This window comes from Oncorhynchus nerka, linkage group LG23 (genome assembly GCF_034236695.1).
Source record: "Oncorhynchus nerka isolate Pitt River linkage group LG23, Oner_Uvic_2.0, whole genome shotgun sequence".
In the NCBI taxonomy this organism is placed as follows: Eukaryota; Metazoa; Chordata; class Actinopteri; order Salmoniformes; family Salmonidae; genus Oncorhynchus; species Oncorhynchus nerka.
Window position 1 is genome coordinate 50,439,626 of NC_088418.1, and position 26,851 is coordinate 50,466,476.

Genomic DNA, 26,851 nt, shown 5'->3' on the forward strand with positions numbered 1-26,851 from the left:
ATTGTTCTAGTATCCATTCAGTGCTATTGGTGTAGTATCCACTCAGTGCTATTGTTCTAGTATCCATTCAGTGCTATTGTTCTAGTATCCACTCAGTGCTATTGTTCTAGCCTCCATTCAGTGCTATTGGTGTAGTATCCATTCAGTGCTATTGTTCTAGTATCCATTCAGTGCTATTGTTCTAGTATCCATTCAGTGCTATTGTTCTAGTATCCACTCAGTGCTATTGTTCTAATATCCATTCAGTGCTATTGGTGTAGTATCCATTCAGTGCTATTGGTGTAGTATCCACTCAGTGCTATTGTTCTAGTATCCATTCAGTGCTATTGGTGTAGTATCCACTCAGTGCTATTGTTCTAGTATCCATTCAGTGCTATTGGTGTAGTATCCATTCAGTGCTATTGTTGTAGTATCCATTCAGTGCTATTGGTGTAGTATCCATTCAGTGCTATTGTTCTAGTATCCATTCAGTGCTATTGGTGTAGTATCCATTCAGTGCTATTGGTGTAGTATCCATTCAGTGCTATTGTTCTGGTATCCATTCAGTGCTATTGGTGTAGTATCCATTCAGTGCTATTGTTCTAGTATCCATTCAGTGCTATTGGTGTAGTATCCATTCAGTGCTATTGTTCTAGTATCCATTCAGTGCTATTGTTCTAGTATCCATTCAGTGCTATTGTTCTAGTATCCATTCAGTGCTATTGTTCTAGTATCCATTCAGTGCTATTGGTGTAGTATCCACTCAGTGCTATTGTTCTAGTATCCATTCAGTGCTATTGGTGTGGTATCCATTCAGTGCTATTGTTCTAGTATCCATTCAGTGCTATTGGTGTAGTATCCATTCAGTGCTATTGTTCTAGTATCCATTCAGTGCTATTGGTGTAGTATCCATTCAGTGCTATTGTTCTAGTATCCATTCAGTGCTATTGTTCTAGTATCCATTCAGTGCTATTGTTCTAGTATCCATTCAGTGCTATTGGTGTAGTATCCACTCAGTGCTATTGTTCTAGTATCCATTCAGTGCTATTGGTGTGGTATCCATTCAGTGCTATTGTTCTAGTATCCATTCAGTGCTATTGGTGTAGTATCCATTCAGTGCTATTGTTCTAGTATCCATTCAGTGCTATTGGTGTAGTATCCATTCAGTGCTATTGTTCTAGTATCCATTCAGTGCTATTGGTGTAGTATCCATTCAGTGCTATTGTTCTAGTATCCATTCAGTGCTATTGGTGTAGTATCCATTCAGTGCTTTTGTTCTAGTATCCATTCAGTGCTATTGTTCTAGTATCCACTCAGTGCTATTGTTCTAGTATCCATTCAGTGCTATTGGTGTGGTATCCATTCAGTGCTATTGTTCTAGTATCCATTCAGTGCTATTGGTGTAGTATCCATTCAGTGCTATTGTTCTAGTATCCATTCAGTGCTATTGGTGTGGTATCCATTCAGTGCTATTGTTCTAGTATCCATTCAGTGCTATTGTTCTAGTATCCATTCAGTGCTATTGGTGTAGTATCCATTCAGTGCTATTGTTCTAGTATCCATTCAGTGCTATTGTTCTAGTATCCATTCAGTGCTATTGGTGTAGTATCCACTCAGTGCTATTGTTCTAGTATCCATTCAGTGCTATTGGTGTAGTATCCATTCAGTGCTATTGTTCTAGTATCCATTCAGTGATATTGGTGTAGTATCCATTCAGTGCTATTGTTCTAGTATCCACTCAGTGCTATTGTTCTAGTATCCACAGTGCTATTGTTCTAGTATCCATTCAGTGCTATTGTTCTAGTATCCATTCAGTGCTATTGGTGTAGTATCCATTCAGTGCTATTGTTCTAGTATCCATTCAGTGCTATTGGTGTAGTATCCATTCAGTGCTATTGTTCTAGTATCCATTCAGTGCTATTGGTGTAGTATCCATGCAGTGCTATTGTTCTAGTATCCATTCAGTGCTATTGTTCTAGTATCCATTCAGTGCTATTGTTCTAGTATCCATTCAGTGCTATTGTTCTAGTATCCATTCAGTACTATTGGTATAGTATCCACTCAGTGCTATTGTTCTAGTATCCATTCAGTGCTATTGGTGTGGTATCCATTCAGTGCTATTGTTCTAGTATCCATTCAGTGCTATTGGTGTAGTATCCATTCAGTGCTATTGTTCTAGTATCCATTCAGTGCTATTGTTCTAGTATCCATTCAGTGCTATTGTTCTAGTATCCATTCAGTGCTATTGGTGTAGTATCCACTCAGTGCTATTGTTCTAGTATCCACAGTGCTATTGTTCTAGTATCCATTCAGTGCTATTGGTGTAGTATCCATTCAGTGCTATTGTTCTAGTATTCATTCAGTGCTATTTTTCTAGTATCCATTCAGTGCTATTGTTCAAGTTGTTGTCACGATGAAACACAGTAATGCAAATGGCAGGTTGGGGTAGATTTATGACCATATGAATTTATTTAGCAATTCAACTCATCTGAGCGTTTCTACAACCATATAGGTGATGGAAATGTCCATTTTCAAAGGCTTTCATAGCTGTAGTTGTGTACTGATCATGCTTTCCCCTCTCCGTTTGAGTCATGGGAGGCAGTTACTGTGGTCACTGACCATTACCTATGTCTCAATTATGATTTGATTTAACCCTTATTTTACCAGGTAATGGTAATGACCTTTCTGCCATTCCCTCGCCCACCGTGTTTCCATCTCTCTTTTGGGCCCTCTCTATTCTCACAATCTTTCACTTCTTTACTCATCTAATTTCCCTCCATCTCCCTCTCTCCCTTCTTTGTCTCTTCTCTTCGGTATCAGGAGCTTGGCGGTGGGTGCCGTGTCCCACTCTTTGAGGTTGGTGGTGGTGGGGGGTCAAATGGTTGGAGGTGAGCGGTCAGAGGTCAGACAAACCTAACCAGATGAATGACAGCGGCTGGGAAGCTACGTATCCCAGGGGCCCCGTGGGAGCCGACCGACCGTCTAGTACTGAGTACAGAGAAACCGCCAGGCACCTCCCCTTACCATCGGGCTTGCGGCGCGACTGAACCTCACACACACAAACATAGATGCTCTCCACACACACACCAAGCGGGCCATGAAGGAACTGAACCTCACATACACACCCACCCACACACACACCCAACCTCCCCCTCCCTCCCTCTGAGGGTCTTCAGTTCACACGTCCACACCACATTCCCCACGGCTCCGGCGCAGCTCTCAACAAAGTGCCACAAGACAACTTAACAGGGATTTTCTTGTTCGTACCTGTGCACAGTGTACACGCCACAAACACAGAGGCCCTGGGGTCTGAGGGAGCCGCCTGGGGCCACGGCTCAACTGCCGTTATGGAGGAAACGAACTGCAGCTGCCTTTCATCCTTCCCTCCATCCCTCTTCTTAAAACGGACCGGAGAGTCTCGCTGCCACGTAAAAAAGATGTGTATATACAGTATATATATATATATATATATATATGTATATATATATATATATAGAGAGAGAGAGAGAGAGTATATGTATATGAGAGAGAGAGAGTCATTTAGAGAGCTCTTAGAGCTTACAAATCGCAGGCCAAGATCATCTCTATTTTTCTCTCTGCCCTTTCTCCATCTTTTCCCTCTCTTTCTCTCAACCTCCCTCTTCTTTTACAGTGGCAGGTGCGCACATATACCAGCGTTTTATCTGTCAAGTTCTCTTCCCCCTCCTTAAAATGAATTATAGAACAGGGAGCAATAATAGCATCCCTCTGACATCAGCCCTCAGTGAAAACCTCTGATTCATAGACCATCAATTCTCAGCCAGGCTCCCCAATAAGACTCTCCTAACAACACATTTGGTTAATAAATTGCTGAAAACCAAGAGATGGTTTGAGGCCACCTAGGGACTAGAGAGCAGTACTTCAGAGGAGAATGTAGTGTATGTGCGTGCGTGTGTGTGTGTATGTGTGTGTGTGCGTGTGCGTGTGGGGTGACTTGGTTATAAGGTTCTGAGTTCAACACTACCGTAATCTGCATTGATCAAAGAGCTATGCTAACCAACCTTGAAAAAGGGAGTGCTAATCCCCGACACACACACACACACACACACACACACACAGCTAATCCGACCGTGATCTCCATTAGATCATAGCTGCTTGTCTCTGTGCCAAGAGGCCTTGTTAAGACACAACTACCTGCTTTTGTTGGAGCAGACACAAAGCCTGGTCAATCTACCAATCAGACTCCAATCCTCCAGGACCAAACGGACCCTACTCATTAGAGAAGCCAGCTTAGTAGGGAGACCAGGAGCCTCCGTTCACCTCAAGTAGGGGTTGAGATCGGAACAAAAAGTTAATTGGGGGAAAAAGGAATAACACACTAAATAATACATATTTGGGGGTATAATAAATATTTGGGGAATTCTATGTCTCAAAAGGGTATCAAGTAGTAGCACAAGGGAAACACACCCAGGCATAGGAGTGTACAAACACCCACTCCAAAAATCACTCCTCTGAAGATAGGCTCGGTCTAATCCTGCCTGAATAAAACAATACAACTGTATAAAACAATAAAGCTATTGGAGATTTCTTTCACCTCAGTCTTCATGCTGGGTCTCCCAGGGGTTGTTGGCTGCTGTTGAGACGACAGGCCAATCCCTAGAAAGACTGCTGAAATACACTGTAAGTTCTGACTACAAGGCAACAGAGTTCTAGAGTTCCTTCAGGGCAGTTCTACTGTGAAGCGCTGGATTCCTGTCCTCAGAAAGTCAATTTCATGGTTACAGGAGAGCTGCTGATTCCCAAATAACACAGTGGAAATAAAATAACTGAACATTCAAAAATGTCAAACCAGTAAAAAGTGTTGTAAATATCGTCATCAAAATACCACCCCCTTTTTAGCAAGAGAACTTGAGCAAAATAACTCTTAGGCTTTACGTTTGATTGACCAGTAAGGATCTTCAGAGTTAATTAAATACAGTGTTTATTTGGTCTAGGGCACTGCATCGCAGTACTAGCTGTGCCACCAGAGACTCTGGGTTTGCGCCCAGGCTCTGTCGCAGCCGGCCGCGACCGGGAGGTCCGTGGGGCGACGCACAATTGGTCTAGTGTCGTCCGGGTTAGGGAGGGCTTGGCCAGTAGGGATATCCTTGTCTCATCGCGCACTCCTGTGGCGGGCAGGGCGCAGTGCATGCTAACCAGGTCGCCAGGTGCACGGTGTTTCCTCCGACACATTGGTGCGGCTGGCTTCCGGGTTGGATGCGCACTGTGTTAAGAAGCAGTGCGGCTTGGTTGGGTTGTGTTTCGGAGGACGCATGGCTTTCGACCGTCTCTCCCGAGCCCATATGGGAGTTGTAGCGATGAGACAAGATAGTAACTACTAACAATTGGATACCACGAAATTGGGGAGAAAAGGGGGTAAAAAAAGAAATAATAATAAAATAAAATACAGTATTTATAATAATGAGAGGGACATCCGAGGTAACAGTTCATTTATAACCTATGTTGTGACAGCTTGAACAGCCATCTTAAAGCTGGAATCCAAAAGAAGTTACTGCAAACAACCAGCAGTGACCCTGTTTCCCCCTAATGGGTGGTGAGGCGGCCAGTGACCCTGGTTCCCCCTAATGGGTGGTGAGGTGGCCAGTGGCCCCGGTTCCCCCTAATGGGTGGTGAGGCAGCCAGTGACCTTGGTTCCCCCTAATGGGTGGTGAGGTGGCCAGTGACCCTGGTTCCCCCTAATTGGTGGTGAGGTGGCCAGTGACCCTGGTTCCCCCTAATGCGGATTCCATCTGTAGCCCTTTATACTCATACCCATATACAGGTTGAAAATGGCAGATTTGGGCACTGAGAAGCACCTAAATTGGAACATTGTGGCTGTACATGACGTCAGACCTCAGGCTCAGTCCTTCACAGCTCTGTATGGGTTTTGACTGACAGCCATTCTGAACTTGAGCACCTCGTGTGATAAGACGTTGCACCTGTCCCTCCTGCTAATTGGGCAACTTTTTCAAATATTTTGTTGTCTGAGTGAGGGAAATGCTGTAAGATAAGAGGACTCATTGTATTTTGAAAGACGTTGAGGATTATAATAAATAATGATTTGATGTCATACAAGCAAGCCAAACACCTGTGAGTCTAAATGTGCTCTTCACATTTCCATGTCATAAAACTCATGTCGATGTACCAAATCATGTGATTGTAATGACAGGGAAAATTGCTGTGGGACATGCCAGAGAAAAATCCAGACTCTAAACATCAAAGTCGAGCATATAAAAATGCACACACACACACACACACACACACACACAGACAACAGACACACACTCTGCAGTATAACAGTCTTTCAGAATGGATGTGGTTAGCCATCAGATAAGAGATCCATTTACATTTTACATTTACATTTAAGTCATTTAGCAGACGCTCTTATCCAGAGCGACTTACAAATTGGTGCTTTCACCTTATGACATCCAGTGGAACAGCCACTTTACAATAGTGCATCTAAGTCTTTTAAGGGGGTGAGAAGGATTACTTTATCCTATCCTAGGTATTCCTGAAAGAGGTGGGGTTTCAGGTGTCTCCGGAAGGTGGTGATTGACTCCGCTGTCCTGGCGTCGTGAGGGAGTTTGTTCCACCATTGGGGGCCAGAGCAGCGAACAGTTTTGACTGGGCTGAGCGGGAACTGTACTTCCTCAGTGGTAGGGAGGCGAGCAGGCCAGAGGTGGATGAACGCAGTGCCCTTGTTTGGGTGTAGGGCCTGATCAGAGCCTGGAGGTACTGAGGTGCCGTTCCCCTCACAGCTCCGTAGGCAAGCACCATGGTCTTGTAGCGGATGCGAGCTTCAACTGGAAGCCAGTGGAGAGAGCGGAGGAGCGGGGTGACGTGAGAGAACTTGGGAAGGTTGAACACCAGACGGGCTGCGGCGTTCTGGATGAGTTGTAGGGGTTTAATGGCACAGGCAGGGAGCCCAGCCAACAGCGAGTTGCAGTAATCCAGACGGGAGATGACAAGTGCCTGGATTAGGACCTGCGCCGCTTCCTGTGTGAGGCAGGGTCGTACTCTGCGGATGTTGTAGAGCATGAACCTACAGGAACGGGCCACCGCCTTGATGTTAGTTGAGAACGACAGGGTGTTGTCCAGGATCACGCCAAGGTTCTTAGCGCTCTGGGAGGAGGACACGATGGAGTTGTCAACCGTGATGGCGAGATCATGGAACGGGCAGTCCTTCCCCGGGAGGAAGAGCAGCTCCGTCTTGCCGAGGTTCAGCTTGAGGTGGTGATCCGTCATCCACACTGATATGTCTGCCAGACATGCGATTCGCCACCTGGTCATCAGAGGGGGGAAAGGAGAAGATTAATTGTGTGTCGTCTGCATAGCAATGATAGGAGAGACCATGTGAGGTTATGACAGAGCCAAGTGACTTGGTGTATAGCGAGAATAGGAGAGGGCCTAGAACAGAGCCCTGGAGGACACCAGTGGTGAGAGCGCGTGGTGAGGAGACAGATTCTCGCCACGCCACCTGGTAGGAGCGTCCTGTCAGGTAGGACGCAATCCAAGCATGGGCCGCGCCGGAGATGCCCAACTCGGAGAGGGTGGAGAGGAGGATCTGATGGTTCACAGTATCGAAGGCAGCCGATAGGTCTAGAAGGATGAGAGCAGAGGAGAGAGAGTTAGCTTTAGCAGTGCGGAGTGCCTCCGTGATACAGAGAAGAGCAGTCTCAGTTGAATGACTAGTCTTGAAACCTGACTGATTTGGATCAAGAAGGTCATTCTGAGAGAGATAGCGGGAGAGCTGGCCAAGGACGGCACGTTCAAGAGTTTTGGAGAGAAAAGAAAGAAGGGATACTGGTCTGTAGTTGTTGACATCGGAGGGATCGAGTGTAGGTTTTTTCAGAAGGGGTGCAACTCTCGCTCTCTTGAAGATGGGAGGGACGTAGCCAGCGGTCAGGGATGAGTTGATGAGCGAGGTGAGGTCAGGGAGAAGGTCACCGGAAATGGTCTGGAGAAGAGAGGGGATAGGGTCAAGCGGGCAGGTTGTTGGGCGGCCGGCCGTCACAAGACGCGAGATGTCATCTGGAGAGAGAGGGGAGAAAGAGGTCAGAGCACAGGGTAGGGCAGTGTGAGCAGAACCAGCGGTGTCGTTTGACTTAGCAAACGAGGATCGGATGTCGTCGACCTTCTTTTCAAAATGGTTGACGAAGTCATCTGCAGAGAGGGAGGAGGGGGGGGAGGAGGATTCAGGAGGGAGGAGAAGGTGGCAAAGAGCTTCCTAGGGTTAGAGGCAGATGCTTGGAATTTAGAGTGGTAGAAAGTGGCTTTAGCAGCGGAGACAGAGGAGGAAAATGTAGAGAGAGGGAGTGAAAGGATGCCAGGTCCACAGGGAGGCGAGTTTTCCTCCATTTCCGCTCGGCTGCCCGGAGCCCTTATTACACACAGAGGAAATGACAGCTCTAACGCTCAGACGTCTACCAAGAACCACAGAGGAGCCGCCGGAACATGATACACACACACACATATTTATTACCACACACACATCCTTATCAATCAGTGACCTGCTAACCCAAATGCGCACGCACGTGCAAGCACGCGCACACACACACACACAGAGTTCTCCTCTCACGTAAAACCTGTACAATGCATCACACTGGAATGTATGAACAAGCGTATACAACAAAATCATTCTAAACACATGAAGACCTATTGGTAGGATGTCCTTTGATGGCACTATGAAGTACATGAGACAGAGTGCCAAGTAAAAAGGGGAAAGAAACCCAGCCAGATCCCAGAGGAAGCAATGGTCAGCCAATCTGGAATGGTCTACCACACAGCGATATCCACACTGCCAAATGTTCAATCACTTGCAACTCATAACGACTTTTCCCAGCCTCTCAGCACAGCCAGTGTAAGATATGTACACAGATTCCTAGAAGTACAATCACAATTGCGCAAGAATATTGCGGATTTAAATTCAGGAAATTTCAAGGGGGATAAAAAACTGTTTCAATTCCAAACTTTCAAATTCCATGCCTTCTGTTTCTATGGGAAAACAATGACTTCCTCAACTAGGTTATTAATCTATATCAATTCCAAACTCTCAGCCTGAAAGCTCTCTGCTCATACAGGAAATCTGAACCATCAGAGCCACCATATGGCCATCAGGAGACTTTACTACCAATCACATAAATGAATACATCTTCTAATAATGATTGTGTGGTCATTTAAAGTAAATTCTAACAAGTACATTTTAACCATACAGTCCTTCCTCCACATCCACAACAACAACCATGATGTAACCTGGCAACAGAGTGACCTTGGGAAACCACAGGCTGAGAGGACCAGTCCCTATGACTGTGTAAAGATCATCAGAGCATGAGTAGCTAAAGTTAACATGAGCGTTAGCTGCAAGCACTGGCCCGTACTAGGTGAAAGGGAGCCATGCGAGCGCTGTTGATCGAGCTCTGAGGACCAAAACTGGAGAACCTAGGAAACCAAGAGTCCAGGACTGAGTCATTCCAACCCAGAGGTTCAACAAGGGTTTGTTTGTGTCAGGTATTAAACATCATCTGGTATTGTACTGGTTTTCAGGGACTCAGATCTGGCCAATGGAATGTTAGGTGGTCCAGTTCTTATGGGCAGCCCATTGCAATCTTTGTTGTGGTTAGGAGCGTGCAGATGAAGGACACAGAGAGATGAAGAGAGGAACAAAGAGACATAGAACTCGAGGTGGAGAGACAGGAATAAAGACAGAGAGAAAGAGGGTTGACGTGAGAGAGAGAGAAGTCTTGGTAAGTCTTAGTGAGCCAGTCAGTCAGTAGTAGGCAGCCCAAACTCAGAGAAGGACATTCAAATCGGTGTGTTATAATGGCGGGAGAACCAAATGAACAGTGACTGGTGTGGATAATGGTACAGTTATTTCAACATGAAACCATAATTGGGCTGCCCCTACCACAAACGAGAGACGAAGGGTCGTGATTAGGAGTCCCATAGGGCGGCCCGGGGTAGGCCGTCATTGTAAATAAGAATTTGTTCTTAACTGACTTGCCAAGCTAAAGGTTAAATAAAAAAATAGATTAAAAAAAATAACTTAAATGAAACCCTTGATTGGGAGCGAGCGTAGAGCTGCATTTACTAGATCATACACCCCCTTTCTCTTAAACAGAGTCCGCTACTAATGCCAGCAGCCGGATAAAGTCCCAACCACATCTGTAAAGGTTTAACACAGTAGGATTCTATGTTTTGAGTGATGATTATTTCCCATAAGGTTGAGTTACTACACTGATTGAGTGGTGATTAAAAGGTGGAAACAGAGACTTGTGGAGAATTGGAGGGAATATGTAGCGCTGCTATTCATATTTGGGTGATCCTCGGTGTGATTGCCAGGGCTATGCCTGCTGCTGAACAGTATTCCACACCGCCACATTGGACATGCTTGGCATTACCATAGCGACGGGGGAAAGCAAAAGAGCGATATTTACGCTTTGGTGAGAGGGAGGATTTTCTTGGCACACGCAGGGCCTAAACACTCCATCACTGTCTAAGACCTCAGATATTTCATTATAAGCAAAAGTTCTGAAATGTGTGCTGTTACTTTTTGTGATTAAAATTGTATTTTGTCAAAGTGAGATAATTAATACGTAAGTTATTGACTAGTTAAATTAGGTTGTCATGGGCTCCATTTACATTGGGATAGAACACACAGAAACAAATGCACACATTTCCGATAACCAATTTAAAACATGGTTTATAGGGCCTTTGGAGGACCCGCAGAACCCCGCTCCGGGGGGATGGGGGGGGGGGCACAGAGAGGAGGGGAACGCCCACACATCCGCCCTCTGATCAGAACAACAGTACACAACTCATTACCAGTTTACAATACCACCCAGAAACAATGCATAATGAGGAAACAGACGCATACAGGAACATGCTCAGTGTGAATGAGAGAGAGTGAGAGAGGCAGACAGAATCCCAGAGAAACAAGGGGGAGTCAGATGGAGAGAGGGGTTAGCAGAAAGAGAGAGAGTGAGATGGATGCTGAATAAGAGGCTAGAGGCTAATTGAAGAGGGTATGAAGTAAAGACTGAGAGTCTGTGAGTGTTATGTCAGCTAATGTACAAGTGACCTCAAGTACTACTGTATAATCAAACTGCAAGGTAAAACAAAATGCATAGCACAGCTGGAAAACCAATCCTGTGATAGCCTACTCTCGCATGCGTGCGTGTGTGCCCACATTTGTGTGCGGACATACATGCATGCGTGTTTATATGCTTTTAATGTGCCTTAAAACTCAAGTGTGTTTTCCTATGTGATAATGTGCGTTAAACTGTACAAGTCACTCTCCCTGCCAAAACAATCCACACACATATCTTATCATTATGGTTTCCCTCCACTAAGAGCCGGCCTCGCTTCTTCTCAGATGACATTCCCATTTCCCTGAGCCAGGAACGCTGCCGGGGACACTACCAGGAATAACAGAGCTCTGAGGATTCATTAGAAGTTCATTAGAGTTACCAGCCTCAGAAATTGCAGCCCAAATAAATTATTCACAGAGTTCAAGTAACATCTCAACATCAACTGTTCAGAGGAGACCGCGTGAATCAGGCCTTTATGGTCAAATTTCTTTAAAGAAACCACTACTAAACGACACAAATAAGAAAAAGAGACTTGCTTGGGCCAAGAGACACGAGCAATGGACATTGTACCAGTGGAAATCTGTCCTTTGGTCTGATGAGTCCACATTTTAGATTTTTGGTTCCAAACTCTGTGACTTTGTGAGACGCAGAGTAGGTGAACAGATTATCTCTGCATGTGTGGTTCCCTCCGTGAAGCATGGAAGAGGTGGTGTGATGGTGCTTTGCTGGTGACACTGTGATTTATTTAGAATTCAAGGTACACTTAAACAGCATGACTAGCACAGCATTCTGCAGCGATACGCCATCCCATCTGGTTTGCGGATAGTGGGACTATCATTTGTTTTTCAACTGGACAATGACCCAACCCACCTCCAGGCTGTGTAAGGGCTATTTGACCAATAAAGAGAGTGATGGAGTGCTGCATCAGATGACCTGGCCTCCACAATCACCCGACAGTTTGGGATGAGTTGGACTGCAAAATGAAGGGAAACAGCTCAGCATATGTGGGAACTCCTTCAAGACTGTTGGAAAAAACATGCCAGGTGAAGCTGGTTGAGAGAATGCCAAGCGTGAGCAAAGCTGTCATCAAGGCAAAGGGTACAATGTAGAAAATAGTAAAAATAATGAAAAACCCTTGAATGAGTAGGTGTGTCCAAACGTTTGACTGGTACTGTACCTCTAGTTGCTTCAATCTTTCTCTGTATCTCCTAAATATTTGTACATACTAATAGGTTCGAGCAGCTGTAGGGCTCTATGAGGGGATGACCATGGGTGTTGAACCCTCGCCCTGAATCACAGACCCCTAAATCCTCCCACCCAGACTGGCCCTGTCAATGGCAACGAATCACAGCCCTGACACACACACACACACACACACACGCAGAGAGAGGGAAGCTAGAAAGGCAAGTGGTAGAGACAGAGGAGGGTTTCTACATACACAGGGTAACAGGGGGCAAGAGTGGGGGGGGTCCTCTACCCCAACAAAGTTATTTACCCCCTAAATGATAAAAGGACCAAACCATTTAATGAATGTTTCTTTGAATGTCTATCACCCCTCACCCTCTCTGACTGATCAAAACAGATCAAACACAGCAGCAGTGATTATTTTTATTGGACTGAGGGGACTAACAGGAGTTTTAATGAGAAGACCCGTCTCCCCCTCTTCCCTCCGTCTCCCCCTCCCTCCCTCCGCTCCCGTATGATAACACGGCGGAGTGCATAAAGTCAGCCATTGTCTGAGTGAAGTGGCACACTCCTGGGTTGAGCGAGGGAGGAGAGGGGTGGAGGGGGGGTAACAGAGCCAGCTTCTGTGGATCAGCCCTGGGACTGGGCCTCGGTGGAATTCACAGCTGCAGCACATCAAAGAGCCAGACTCCCACCAAGACCCCCTGACAACAACACCAGGAAATCAATGCTTAGTTTCCCTCTATGAGAAGGGATACGGATAGGTGTGGAGACCAGGGTTGGGAAACTGGGACAGAGCCGTGATCTCGCCTGTGTTGATGGAATGGGAAGTGGAGGGTTGAATGAGACGGTAATGGAATAAACTGAACACGTGTCCAGCCATAACAGTGGACATGTAAAAATATAAAACTATGTGTGGAAGGGCAGTCCTCCTTCTGTAGTAACAGAAAGTGCTCCTGGTTGGACTTTCTCACTGGTGAGTGTACCAGTCCTCATAAGTAAGGCATGGCTGGTCATAGAACACCAGCTTTGTGAAGTCAATACAGACGGAGGATAGGATACGAGACAAGGAAGCTACTCTAGACTATTGAGTTCCCACCCTCAACCAGTTTCCCATTCCCACCTGTGGCTATCAACATAGCGAGATAACCGAGCAGCATCAGACAGCCAGACAGCCTGCTGATATGAACACTGAAGCTCCGAGCCTTCACATGATAGCACTTCAAAAGCCCCACACGCCGCATCAATGGAGGCCCTGTTCTAGGGCCCTTCTGCCCCCCATGTAGGATGAGTGGACACTATCTCTCTCATTCTCTCTCACTCTGACCCACGGAGGAAGAGAGTGAACGACTAGGATTTGAGCGGAAGGCTGGAGCAGATGAGATAGTAGTGGTTATCAGAGCGTGGTTGTCAGTGACATGGAAAGGGAAAGGGGGATACCTAGTCAGTTGTACAACTGAACGCATTCAACTGAAATGTGTCATCAGCACCGCATTTAACCCAGAGAGGTACGGGGGGGCTGCCCTTATCGACATGTCTTCGGTGCCCGGGGAACAGTGGGTTAACTGCCTTGCTCATGGGCAGAACAAAATAATTTTTACCTTGTCAGCTCGGGGATTGGACACTGGCCAACGCTCTAATGCATGGCAGATCGATGGACAGGGCAGGTTGCAGAGCAGAGAGACCTGTGTCGGAGGTCAACGAAAACACCATCACCTCAGAGAAAGTGTCAAATACAAAAAGGCACATCAAAACAGCAGGACAAGACAAAGTACAACATTGCACAAAGCAGAGAACCACATATCGGCCTTTGAGAGTTCCACACATGTTGATGGGTGGAACACATAAATGTGGTGACTCGTGGTACGGCGAGGGAGTCTATACTGGGTTTGCCCTGGGGTCACACTGCTAACGACGACACCAGGCTCTCTCACCAATTAGCCCTCGTTATTCCCAAAACACGACATAAGGCTTTGTCCGATGCAATTTAAATCATGGTTTTGTACGTTTGACACTTAATACATTCCATCACTGTCTTCATGATATCCCCACTTTAAATCATCTATTTTATAAGAGCAACATCAAGCAAGAACCAAAACCCTCCTCAATATGGTGGACATATTGCAGAATCCTGAAGGCCCTTTACTCACTGCTGTGCCTCAGCTGGTCTAATTGACAGGTGATGCATTCAGGTCACTTTGATTTGGAAAGTCCCTAACCTGTGTTTCAAAATAAATAAAGAGAGGGGCTGTGTGGTGATATTAGAGAAGGTGGGGCCAGGGGGACTGGGAGAGAATGAGGGAAATGGGAACGTGCTCCGGCATTAAAATAACTCTCCTTTGCAACTCTCCTCTCTGATCCCTTAATGGTTTCCACATCATGGCTCACATGGGGTGTTGTGGTGGTGTGAACCTGCCTGATTTGTGAATATATGTCTGAGCATGAATGTGTGTGTGTGTGTGTGGTGAGGCACAGAGCTGTGAGAGCACCCTCGTGGTTTGTAGAGACTCCAGTCTCTAGGTGTTTCTCCGACTTCAGGACAGAAGGAAAACATTAAGCCTCTAGCCTTGTTATCCACCAGACCACTCGGACTGGCCCAGGTCTGCCTATCTATACTCTGTCACAATCTCTCAGTGTGTGCGTGTGTGTGTGTGTGTGTGTGTGCGTGCGTGTAAGAGTGAGAGTGCATGTGACAATTAGATTCCTTCACTAAACTGCAAATAAATGAATTCTCACTAAGCCAAGTGGATCAGGATCAGGAGGAGCAATGAAAATTTGCGTTTCAGATCAAACTTTGAAAAACTATTTGCTGTGCTAGACAGGCCCTGAAATGTGGTTATGTCTGCGTGTCACATTCATGCACCGAGAATGCCCATCAAATGCTGTGGAAATATAATTATTTCAGACTGTACTTCAAGGGGGAGATGGTATCGCTTTCTAAAGTCCCTCTGGCATAGCATGAGCTTGTAGTGGCCTTACAGTAAAGGGAGTCAAGAGCAGAAGTAAGTTGAGTTGTGAGTGATTGAGTGAGTGAGTGAGTGAGAGAGGAGAAAACAATAGAAAAGGCTGGGGTACTAGCTGTCTTGATATAGTGAGACAAATCAAATCATCCTAACACAGATAAACAGAGGTCTTAAGTCACACAGACAGATCAAGTGGTCTGCCCAGGAAGGATGCTGAGAAGACTCCATCACATGAAGGATGAGAGGAATGGAGGAAGGGGTTCTAGGAACCCTCTGAATATCCAAATGGGGTGTGTCCTATATGACAGAGAGAGGGAACTTACTGTAGCTCACCTTCCATTCATATACAGTCACCTCCTAAATTATTGCCACCCTTGATAAAGATGAGCAAAAAATAAATAATACAAATACAGAGTTATATTATATGTTCAGGAAAAAAATGGCACACATGTTGACCCACGCCCTTCATCCTCCATTCAGCTCAGTGCAAGGTGATACAGCTGGGTGTAGGAGTATGATGGGTTGGGGTCAAAGGGTTGGATGTGTGATGTGTGTCAGCAGCATTCCATTCGTTCATACACCCTGTCCCAAATCAGCCTCTAGCATGTCTGAGAGTAACCCCTCCTGACTGGTGGCTGATGGATGAGACAGAGGAATAGGACGGTGGTTGTGATTCCCTTTAGGCTCGGAGTCAAAACAGATTACATTCATTACAATGATGATGATTAATATATCTAATGTGGATATCACAGTCACCTCAAAAATGATTGGCACTCTTGATAAAGACGATCAAAAACAACAATGCATCAAATAAATAATACAAATACTGAGCTATATTGAATGCTAAAAAACACACACTTAGGAAAATTAGAGAGGAATATTATTTTACATTAATCCAATTGCTCAGAGTAAATCTCATTATACGAGTCATTAAAACTCATTTTCCAACCACTCCACAAAATTATTCTTGTTAATTAACAAACTATAGTTTTGCCAAATCGATTAGGACATCTAATTTGTGCATGAAACAAAAAAAAATTCAAACAATTGTTTACAGACAGATTATTTCACTTATATTTCACTGTATCACAATTCCAGTGGGTCAGAAGTTCACATACACTAAGTTGACTGTGCCTTTAAACAGCTTGGAAAATTCCAGAAAAGGCTGTCATGGCTTTAGAAGCTTCTGATAGGCTAATTGACATCATTTGAGTCAATTGGAGGTGTACCTGTGGATGTATTTCAAGGCCTGCCTTCAAACTCAGTGCCTCTTTGCTTGATATCATGGGAAAATCAAAATAAATCAGCCGGGACCTCGTAAAAAAATGGCAGACCTCCACAAGTCTGGTTCATCCTTGGGAGCAATTTCCAAATGCCTGAAGGTACCACATTCATCCGTACAAACAATAGTACGCACGTATAAACACCATGGGTGTCACGGTTTTCATATAGTGAAGGAGAGTCGGACCAAACTGCAGCGTGTCGATTGCGATCCATGTTTATTTAAACAAACGTAAACACGACTAAACACGAACAATACAAAACAATAAACGAAACGAAAACAGCCTATACTTGTGTCAACTAACATCAAACAAGGACATCAAGACACTCAGGACAATCACCCACAATACAACCAAAGAATATGGCTGCCTAAATATGGTTCCCAATCAGAGACAACGATAAACACTTGCCTCTGATTTAGAACCACTTCAGACAGCCATAGACTTACCTAGAACACCCCACTAAGCTACAATCCCACTAAGCTACACACCACATACAAAAACCAATGTCACACCCTGGCCTGACCAAATACATGAAGAAAACACAAAATACTTCGACCAGGGCGTGACAATGGGACCTCTCAGCCATCATACCGCTCAGGAAAGAGATGCGTTCTGGCTCCTAGAGATGAATGTACGTTGGTGCAAAGAAGTGCAAATAAATCCCAGAACAACAGCAAAGGACCTTGTGACGATGCTGGAGGAAACAGGTACAAAAGTATCTATATCCACAGTGAAACGAGTCCAATATCGACATAATCTGAAAGGCCGCTCAGCATGGAAGAAGCCACTGCTCCAAAACCGCCATCAAAAAGCCAGACTACGGTTTGCAACTGCACATGGGGACAAAGATCGTACTTTTTGGAGAAATGTCCTCTGGTCTGATGAAACAAAAATAGAACTGTTTGACCATAATGACCATCGTTATGTTAGGAGGAAAAAGGGGGATGCTTGCAAGCCAAAGAACACCATCTCAACCTTGAAGCACGGAGGTGGCAGCATCATGTTGTGGGGGTGCTTTGCTGCAGGAGGGACTGGTGCACTTCACAAAATAGATGGCATCATGAGGCAGAAAAATTATATATTGAAGCAACATCTCAAGACATCAGTCAGGAAAGCTTAAAGTTTGGTCGCAAATGGGTCTTCCAAATGGACAATGACCCCAAGCATACTTCCAAAGTTGTTTCAAAATGGCCTAAGGACAACAAAGTCAAGGTATTGGAGTGGCCATCACAAAGCCCTGACCTCAATCCTATAGAAAATATGTGGGCAGAACTGAAAAAGCATGTGCGAGCAAGGAGGCCTACAAACCTGACTCAGTTACACCAGCCCTGTCAGGAGGAATGGGCCAAAATTCACCCAACTTATTGTAGGAAGCTTGTGGAAGGCTACCCAAAACGTTTGACCCAAGTTAAACAGTTTAAAGGCAATGCTATCAAATACTAATTGAGTGTATGTAAACTTCTGACCCACTGGGAATGTGATGAAAGGAATAAAAGCTGAAATAAATCATATTCTCTATTATCTTGACAATTCACATTCTTAAAATAAAGTGGTGATCCTAACTGACCTAAGACAGGGAATCTTTACTAGGATTAAATGTCAGGAATTGTGAATGTTTAAATGTATTTGGCTAAGGTGTATGTAAACTTCAGACTTCAACTGTATTTATTTACCACTTACCACTATTAGGATAACAATTCATTTGTTTAAAACCACTGGAAAGGAAGTGTTGCTCGCAACTTGGGGTAACCAAGTATCCAAATCCACAATTAGACTCAAGTTTGCTAAACGGCATTGGCACCTTGATTGGAACCAGGTGCTATGGTCAGATGAGAAGACAATAGAGGTCTTTAGCCACAGAAACCAAATGGTAATGCATATGCAGAAAATAACCTCATACCTACTGTAAAGTATGGTGGTGGATCGTTGATGTTATAGGGATATTTTGCTTCACTGGGGCATCTGTTAAGCATTATGAACTCTACCAAGTACCAGGACATTTTTGCAAAAAACCTGGTTGCCTCTGCCAGAAGGTTGAAACTTGGCCGTAAGTGGATCTTCAAAGAAAATCCACAAAGAAAGGCTTAATTGACCACAAACTCAAAAATGTGCAAAAATTTGCATTGAAAGTCTGTGGCTTGAATTGACGAGGGCAGTCTATAAGCACAGACCGAAGAATATCAAGTGTCCAAGACGAATGGTCCAAGCTCCCTCTCAATGTGTTTCATAAACATTTTAGAAAAAGTCTCAGTGCCGTTATCCTCGCAAGGGGAGGGTGAATAAAGCATTGAAAACAGGGGTGCCAATCATTTTGATACCTTCCTTTTTAGAAGAAAAAAAGATTACTTGCAAAAAAATAATCTCTGAGTAATACTATAAAATAATTGTATTATTACTAAAAAATAATACTATAAAATATTAATCCCAAATGTTTTTGAGCATTCAATATAGCTTTTATATATGGTATTAGACATAGTATTATTTAATAAGCGTCATATTTTTTTACTTTGCCTAAAGGGAATCACAACTACCATCCTATCAGCCAGGAGGGGTTACTCTCAGACGTGCTAGAGGCTGATTTGGGACTGGGTGTATGGGCGAATGGATTTTTTTCTCTCTCTCTCTCTCTCTCTCTCTCTCTCTCTCTCTCTCTCACACACACACACACACACACACACACACACACACACACACACACACACACACACACACACACACACACACACACACACACACACACAAAACCCTGTGACCCCAACCCATCATACGCCTACACCCAGCAGTATCACCTTGCACTGAGATGAAAGGAGAACGAAGGGTATGTGTCTATTCCTCCGCAATGACCTTGTTCCCAAGACGAGTAAAACACCTGTAACCTTTACCCCCACCCCCCACTGAAGGGGTTACCAGCTGTGTGGGTGTGCTTATGTGTTTAAGTGAGTGTATCAGCTGTGGTGGGGTATGATCAATGAGTTAGAATGAGGTACAGTGGACAATGTAGAGCGGTTCACACAGTGTGTTTGCCCAGACCCAAACACCTTGTAGTAACCCCGAGGGAGCATGGGGAGGACAACCGTAGCAACACTCCCAACACCAAGGACACAAAGCTGGAATACCAGCCACACACACACAATTACAAAGGGACAAATTCTATCCTATATATAATCCAGTGTGTTGATGTGCATGTGTCCACGAGAGAGAGAGAGAGAGAGAGAGAGAGAGAGAGAGAGAGAGAGAGAGAGAAAGAAGGAGAGATAAAGAAAGAAAGAAAGAAAGAAAGAAAGAAAGAAAGAAAGAAAGAAAGAAGAGAAAGAAAGGAGAGAGAAAGAAAGGAGACAGAGAAAAGAAAGAAAGAAAGAAAGAAAGGAGAGAGAAAGGAGAGAGAAAGAAAGAAAGAAAGAAAGAAAGGAAGAAAGAAAGGAGAGAGAAAGAAAGGAAAGAAAGAAAGAAAGAAAGAAAGAAAGAAAGAAAGGAAAGAAAGAAAGAAAGAAAGAAAGAAAGAAAGAAAGAAAGAAAGAAAGAAAGAAAGAAAGAAAGAAAGAAAGAAAGAAAGGAGAGAGAAGAAGAGAAAAAAACTGAGGGCTTCAGATGTTTACCAACACTCACGGGAAATTCGTGACAGTTAGACACATAATTAACATTAATCTCACAGGCCTACAGCAAATAGCACCAGGAAATTATTGGTGGCTGTGCTGTGTGAACAATTTGTCAAAGATTCAGTATGTTTCTCCTCTTTTCTCTCGTTCGCTTCTGATCAAAAACAGGACGACATGTTCTATGGGAGAGGATGGTTTATTCCTGCTGGGATGTGAGGACTGGTCGGTGACCACAATAACAATTTGGGAGGCAGTCAGCTCTTCCCAATGGACCATAATAACCACAGCCCTCACACTACCAGCAGGGGAGAACCATCAGGAGCTGTTATGAGCTGTGTGTGTGTGTATTTATATAGTATGTGTGTGTCCATATGAGGCTCAGAAGTGGTTGCCCGTGTGTGTAAGTATGTATGCATGTTTGAAGCATCATAGGGGAGAGTGGGGTAAATTGAGCCAAATGGGTAAGTTAAGCAACCCTTGTTTCTAGGAAACCATACACAAAATGAATCATTTCACCAAATATTTAGGAAGAGGTCATCATTTCATGGAGTCTGAAGGGAAAAACCACATGGAAAAAGAGGTAAGCAAGTTAGGTTAAAAAATATATATATATATATGTTCACCAAATCAAAATAATTTATCATGTTAGAAGTTCCATGATGCTTTTATTTAAGCCAAAGTAGATAATTTTAAGATTGCTCTATACATCAGTTTGGGTCTCTATAAGCTTCAATATGAGGTCCTAAACCTAGCATGAAAGTGCATCCTTGTATCTGTGTGGGCTAATATAGTCCAAATGTTTGCCTTAGGGTATGTTGAGCCAATGGCCATGGGGTCAGTTGAGCCAATGGTTGAGCCAATGGCAAGTAGAGCACATTTCCCTATTTTCTTGTAATGGAAGGCATCATCACTGGGATATGAGGTAACACCAGGGCCTATGTTAAACGTGTTTTTTAGGTACGTTGAAAGATGGTTAAAATTATTAAAAGACAAAATGATTGTGATTCAGTACAGTGATCTTACCCCACTGTATCCTACTGTTTCTATCACTATAATGTCCTCAAATCTGAAATCTCTAGAAATGCTCCTCCTCTTAACGGCTCATGTCCCTGCATTGATTGGTCAGCTAAGGGTCCGCTCCATCAACCCTGCCCCACCCCGGGACATCGCCCCATCGCCACCCTCATACCCAAGATGCATCGGGGGATAGGGAGGGAGGTTTGGAGAAGAGTGTGTGTGTGTGTGGGGGGGGTTCAGGTGAGGGGGAGACAGAGCGTCCTGGACCACATCCCAAACCAAACTCTTACTGGGGTGTGAAAGCTCAAATATAGCCCCTGCCACAGGAACTCATGTGAACATCAGACCCTCTCAATCCCTTTACGGCTCCCGCCGACCCCGCTCCTCCACATTCCAACGGGTAATCTGGAAAATACCGGCTTGGAAATATCAACCAACCATATCTCCACACGGCTGATGCTCCACTGCCTCCCAACGCCATTCGCGGCCGTAACCGACACGAAACTTTACACAGACCAGCCACGAAAGCTCCCTCGGGCGAAACCCAACCGTCGACATGACAAATGCTGTAGAAACGAAGGAACCGCACTGTTCCTTCTCCACCGAAGGAATTGATTTTCCTTTGTTTACATGCTATGAAACTTGTGTTGGATGCCAGACCAACATTGCTCATAAAAGGAAACACTTCACATGCTCTGGGAATTGAAACCATGCCTCTGTAAAAGTCAATAGTGCCTCTCATTTGAATATGGTACGGGATAATAGGGAAATTGTATTTTGTGTTCCTCTGACGTGGTCCTCCAGTAAAGTCAGTGAACCCCAAACAGGAAGTCACTCTTGGTTAACTTGATGGGGAACGTGAAGTCCCACTAACCTTACATTTTTACCTTGTTTTACTCATAATGGAGAAGAAAAGAAAACACATCTTAGAGTGTTGATCTAGGATCAGTTCCCCCCCTATCCATATACAGTTTTTCATTATAATCTAAAACTAAACACTGATCCTCTATCAGCACTCCTACTTTGAGACTTTGTGAATACGGGCCCAGGTCTCTGACAGTCCTGGTCCATCTGTGAGTGTATAGTCGTGAGTTACAAGTGTGTAGAAACACCATGCCCGCACCACGTACCTGCACGAAGCCACACATCACATGCTCCCCAAACATGGGCAGGCTAGGCCGACTCTCGCGGTACATGTGTAGAGTGTATATTGTCATGACGACGGGCTCTGTGGCGGCCGACTCGTCCGTCACTAGGATGTTGATTATGCTGTTGCCCAGGCCGACCGGGTAGTTAGCCGTTCTGTGGAAAAACAGAAGCAGAGCTTCTCAGAAACAATGTCCAGAGAGGTCCAGGGAGACGAAACACACATAAGTACAAGCACACACACAGAGCGTAGAGATGAAAACACACACACAGGATGGTGAGAGAGAGGACAGGGGGCTGAGGGAGATTATAGAATCATTCCTAAATGTCACGTTTAGCGCTATGTGTGTGGCCGTCTTATGTGTGTGTGTGTGTGTGTGTGTGTGTGTGTGTGTGTGTGTGTGTGTGTGTGTGTGTGTGTGTGTGTGTGTGTGTCTGTCTGTCAGAGGTCAATCCTCTGACCCCAGTGCTACTGAGTCTAATGGGTGCTAATCAGGGATTGGCTGCTGAGATCAAAGCATAAGAAACAGAGTTCAACAATCACACAGAGTAGAACTCAGAATGACATGGAAACACTGGACTGAAAACACACATACCCAGAATGCAGATGCTATAACTAACTTACATCTATATTATAGACCTGAAGACTGGGCAGGTGTAAGCAATATAGGACAAGATCCATTTAACCATTTATTGAAGGGCTTGTTGGAGATCTAACTATATGACTGCTAACACCTTCCATCTCACTGAATGTGACCCAGGATACATTTGAAAGCCCAGCTTGTGACTCACAGGGTGAAAGGTCATTGCTGGGAGGGTCTCACCTAGGTCCTCTGTGCTCGTCCAGGTGTATGTGACAGGCTGGGCTGATGGGCTCAGGGCGGAGGCGTAGGGTCACCACGTCAAAGGGGACCTCAGCACGGTAGTCCTTCACCCAGGGACTGAAGGGGGGGCTGAGGGTTAGAGGGGGGTCTGTGTACAGTTGTCTGAGGTGGGGGTCCACACACCGCTCTGATACACACCACAGGGAGAGAGAGAGAGAGAACGGATTATGCACAGATAAAAAAGGCTTGCACACACCGTCACACCGTATGCGGATCTAGCGTTCATCTGCCGCTCGTTCAGCGCGCTGTGTTTTAGGGACCACCCTCTGTATTTTTCATGTGACTGTACATGCAAAATTGGTGCGCACTCTAAATTACGTTCAGAGGTGTTAAGTACTCTCGGCCAGCAAACGCCATTGCTACGTCTGAGCCCAAAGATATTCAGGAGACTGTTCACATTTATCCTCCAGAAGGAGCATCAAAGATGGTTATCTAAAACATGCATGCTTAGTGTGTGTGTACGTGCTTATTAAAGTTAAAGACATTCACACCAACACACACACAATTATGTCATGGGAGGATAAAATGTTAATACACATAGAGGAATGTTAATAACAAGGTCCACACATGTTGAGCACAAGCCCAGAGAATATGCTCACTTTCTGTGGAGGCAATTGACTCTGGTGTGTGCCAACCTCAAGCAGTTTGCAGATTCAGGGGGCACAGTAGGGCCACATACCCACCCTACCAGCCCAAATTAATATTTTACCTCGAACACTGCAGCAGCTTAATATTTTACCTCGAACACTGCAGCAGAAGCGAGCTCCTTCTCTGCTCTGTTGTTTGCGTGAGGCTACATCAAGTTTCCCAGGGAAGCTGTGAAGCCAGGGTGAAGCTGTGAACCCAGCTGTAGCCAATTGCATGATTGTGTTTAAAGAGTCTGTTATTACAGAATGTGAAACAATGTTGTGTATGTTAACTATTGCTAACTATTGCTAACTATTTGTGTTCATGAGGTGTATGTTTACTACTTTTCATTAAATCATGTATGGCTAAGAATATTGTTATGGCCTGAAATACATGTTGATCATATGGGCAGAATATTGTAGCCTAGGCCTATATGAATTCGTTAATATGGGTATATAAAGTGTGGTGTTTTGAAAACGCCTCAGCTACAGCATTAGTTTGTCTGAAATGCCGCCACGAAAACTGTCAATCAAATTGTCTCGCTGGAAGCAGCCTGCCTCTCTGCTGACTGCACGCAGACCACTCACTCCTAAAAAGTACTTTGGAGTTCGTTACATACAAGGACTCTTAGTGGAAAGAAAACACATCTACCCTACCATTATTCTGCCATACCAAGCAAAAAGGCATTTTTTGAAATACATGCATAATCATGTGGATAAGTATACTGCCTCTATTGTATTGCGTTTGGGAGAAAATGGAGGTCATATTAGGAGCAACTGCATAAAGTTACTGTGAAACCATGGTAAATAAAATCATTTTTTCTTAGTTCCACGATATGCTAGGTAGGGCAGTATTTTTGTCAGGGAAACAATACCGAACATTCTATGCCCCAGGAACATTTTACTGCCTGAAAAGGTACAGATGCTTCTGATGCGGCACTTTAAAAAATATATTGTCTGAAAGGTTATAAATTGTCGCGATCGACCCGTTACTGTAAAGGCGTCATATGTATGAAAATTGTTCGGTTAACTTGGAGATAATGCCGTCAGTGAGGGTTATGCGATATCGGCATTCGAAAGCGTCATATTCCGTGCACTTCCAGAAGGACTTATTTGCGGTCTGTCGTTCCACTTTGTTGGTGTAGCTTTCATGCGCCGGGATATTTTTTCCACGTACAGAGGATAACTTCAGGTTCCATTGCCTGTTCTGCTCCTCTGATAATATGAAAAATGAGGGTAGCAGTGAAATATTATTTTAAGAAGAATATTTTGATTATTAGCATAAGAAAGACTTGCAATTCGATTGCTGGACTGTCATAGCCATCCATCCAATCTTTTTTTAAATCGAAATGTCGGCCTTTTACGAGATCAATTTCTGCATTAAATGTTTTATTTTCATAACTGAACAAAATTAGTTATAACCTATAGATAACATTCTGCTCATATGAACACATTTATTTTAGGCCATATAAATAAAAGCTATGCATGATGTAATGGCAAGGATCAAACAGAAACATTGTTTCACATTCTTTAATAAAATACTCAAACAGAAATAGGCTATATAGCTGGCCTAACAGTTTCCCTGACAAATAGGCCTATAAGGAAACTAGATGTATATCGACAACTTTGAGTGAGCGAGAGGGTCTGTGCTCGGGTGTTATACCTTCCACAAACAGTTTTGCTCTGCAAAAAGACACGTACGCCTCCCAGTGTGGAGCTCTGGTGAACTCAGAGCGTCACATTTCAAACCATTGAGATATACAGCATTCTAATTCCAATCCATTTCTCTGCATCCTGTTGGTGAGGTGCTCCAGAGCCAGCCAATTAGCCGACACCTGAGCAGCGCCTCACCTCTGTCTCCAGGGAGGTCCTGGGAGCCTGAGTGTTTGTCCCACCGGGTCTGTGTCTCTGCCTCGTTGGTCCTATGGGAAACATGGAAGTCATTATTCAGAAAAGAAATGTCCCATTGGAACAGGGATTAATGGGAACATCCACTCAGTCATTCTGAGGACTTTCCTTGCAATAAAAAAAAACAAGAGTGGTGACAGACTTTAAGCCCTCTAAGAAAATTACCTTTTTATAAGTATTTCAAGCACATTCACAGTCTCACATGAACCAACTGCACAAATATGGATATAGTAAAAACACACATATGGTGATCAAACACACACACACACACACACACACACACACACACACACTTTCCTGGCCAACGTCAACATTCCAATGGGTTCCCTTTTGTCCTATATGAGGTCCAGAGGTGATTATCAACACTTGTTATAACCCTCACCCAATCAAAGTAAACTATACTGGCTGTTCTCCAGACACTCCCTCCTTTTTCTCTAGCCTGATAAACTCTCCCTATTCTTCTTCTCTAGGCCGTCATTGTAAATAAGAATTTGTTCTTAAACTGACTTTGCCTAGTTAAATAAAGGTTAAATAAAAAAATGTATCCTCCACCCCTGTTTTCTCCATTTCCCACATCCAGCACCCTGTTCCCCCTTCCAGTCCTCTTCCAAACCAACCCCTCCTCTACCCATTACCATCCCCATTCCTCTACTACCTCCCATTCTTTCTTCTCATCATCCTCATAATTTCGCCTGGTTCCCTGCCCGTGAGCGTGCTACATGCTCCTAGCTCCGTTCTCAGCACCAGAAGTCCACCCAGCCCGAGGGCAGAGGGAGGCTGTGTTCTGAGTTCCAGCAGCCCAGCTCCGTGCCACAGCCATGGGAAGGATGGGAGGCCGGATGGGGCCTGCCAGTGGAGCCAGCACCCAGCCAAGCAGGGATTTAACCTAATTATGTTCCAGTCTGAGTAGAATGGGCATGAAGCTCCTCTCTCCTGCTACAGCCAGACTAACGTACATGTGCCAGGGGCTAGTGAAGGGATGCTTAGGGGAGGTTGGGGAACGAAAAACATCCTTAAATTCAGCCAAGCTTTATTCCCCCAGCCCAGTCATTTGTCTGGTCAATTGTTTCGTCTATCCTTTCCAAATATACGGAGAGTAAGACAACACAAAGGGGGAAGAGCAAGGTAACAGAACCTCATGTGAACTGATTGATGTGTG

The 26,851-nt window shown here is 44.6% G+C and overlaps 1 protein-coding gene across 2 annotated transcripts in view; it reads right to left on the bottom strand.

Annotated features, from left to right (window-relative positions):
* Positions 1-26,851, bottom strand: part of LOC115118009 (cadherin-like and PC-esterase domain-containing protein 1) — a 79,083-nt gene that overhangs the window by 9,646 nt on the left and 42,586 nt on the right. Inside the window, exons 12-15 of one of the 2 annotated variants that reach the window (XM_029646539.2) lie at positions 25,636-25,706; positions 23,099-23,285; positions 22,259-22,430; positions 13,871-13,954 (exon numbers count right to left, since the gene is read on the bottom strand). In XM_029646539.2, the coding sequence (XP_029502399.2) occupies positions 13,871-13,954; positions 22,259-22,430; positions 23,099-23,285; positions 25,636-25,706 (514 nt within the window). The remainder of the gene's footprint in view (positions 1-13,870; positions 13,955-22,258; positions 22,431-23,098; positions 23,286-25,635; positions 25,707-26,851) is intronic. The other variant, XM_029646540.2, reaches the window with a different exon arrangement.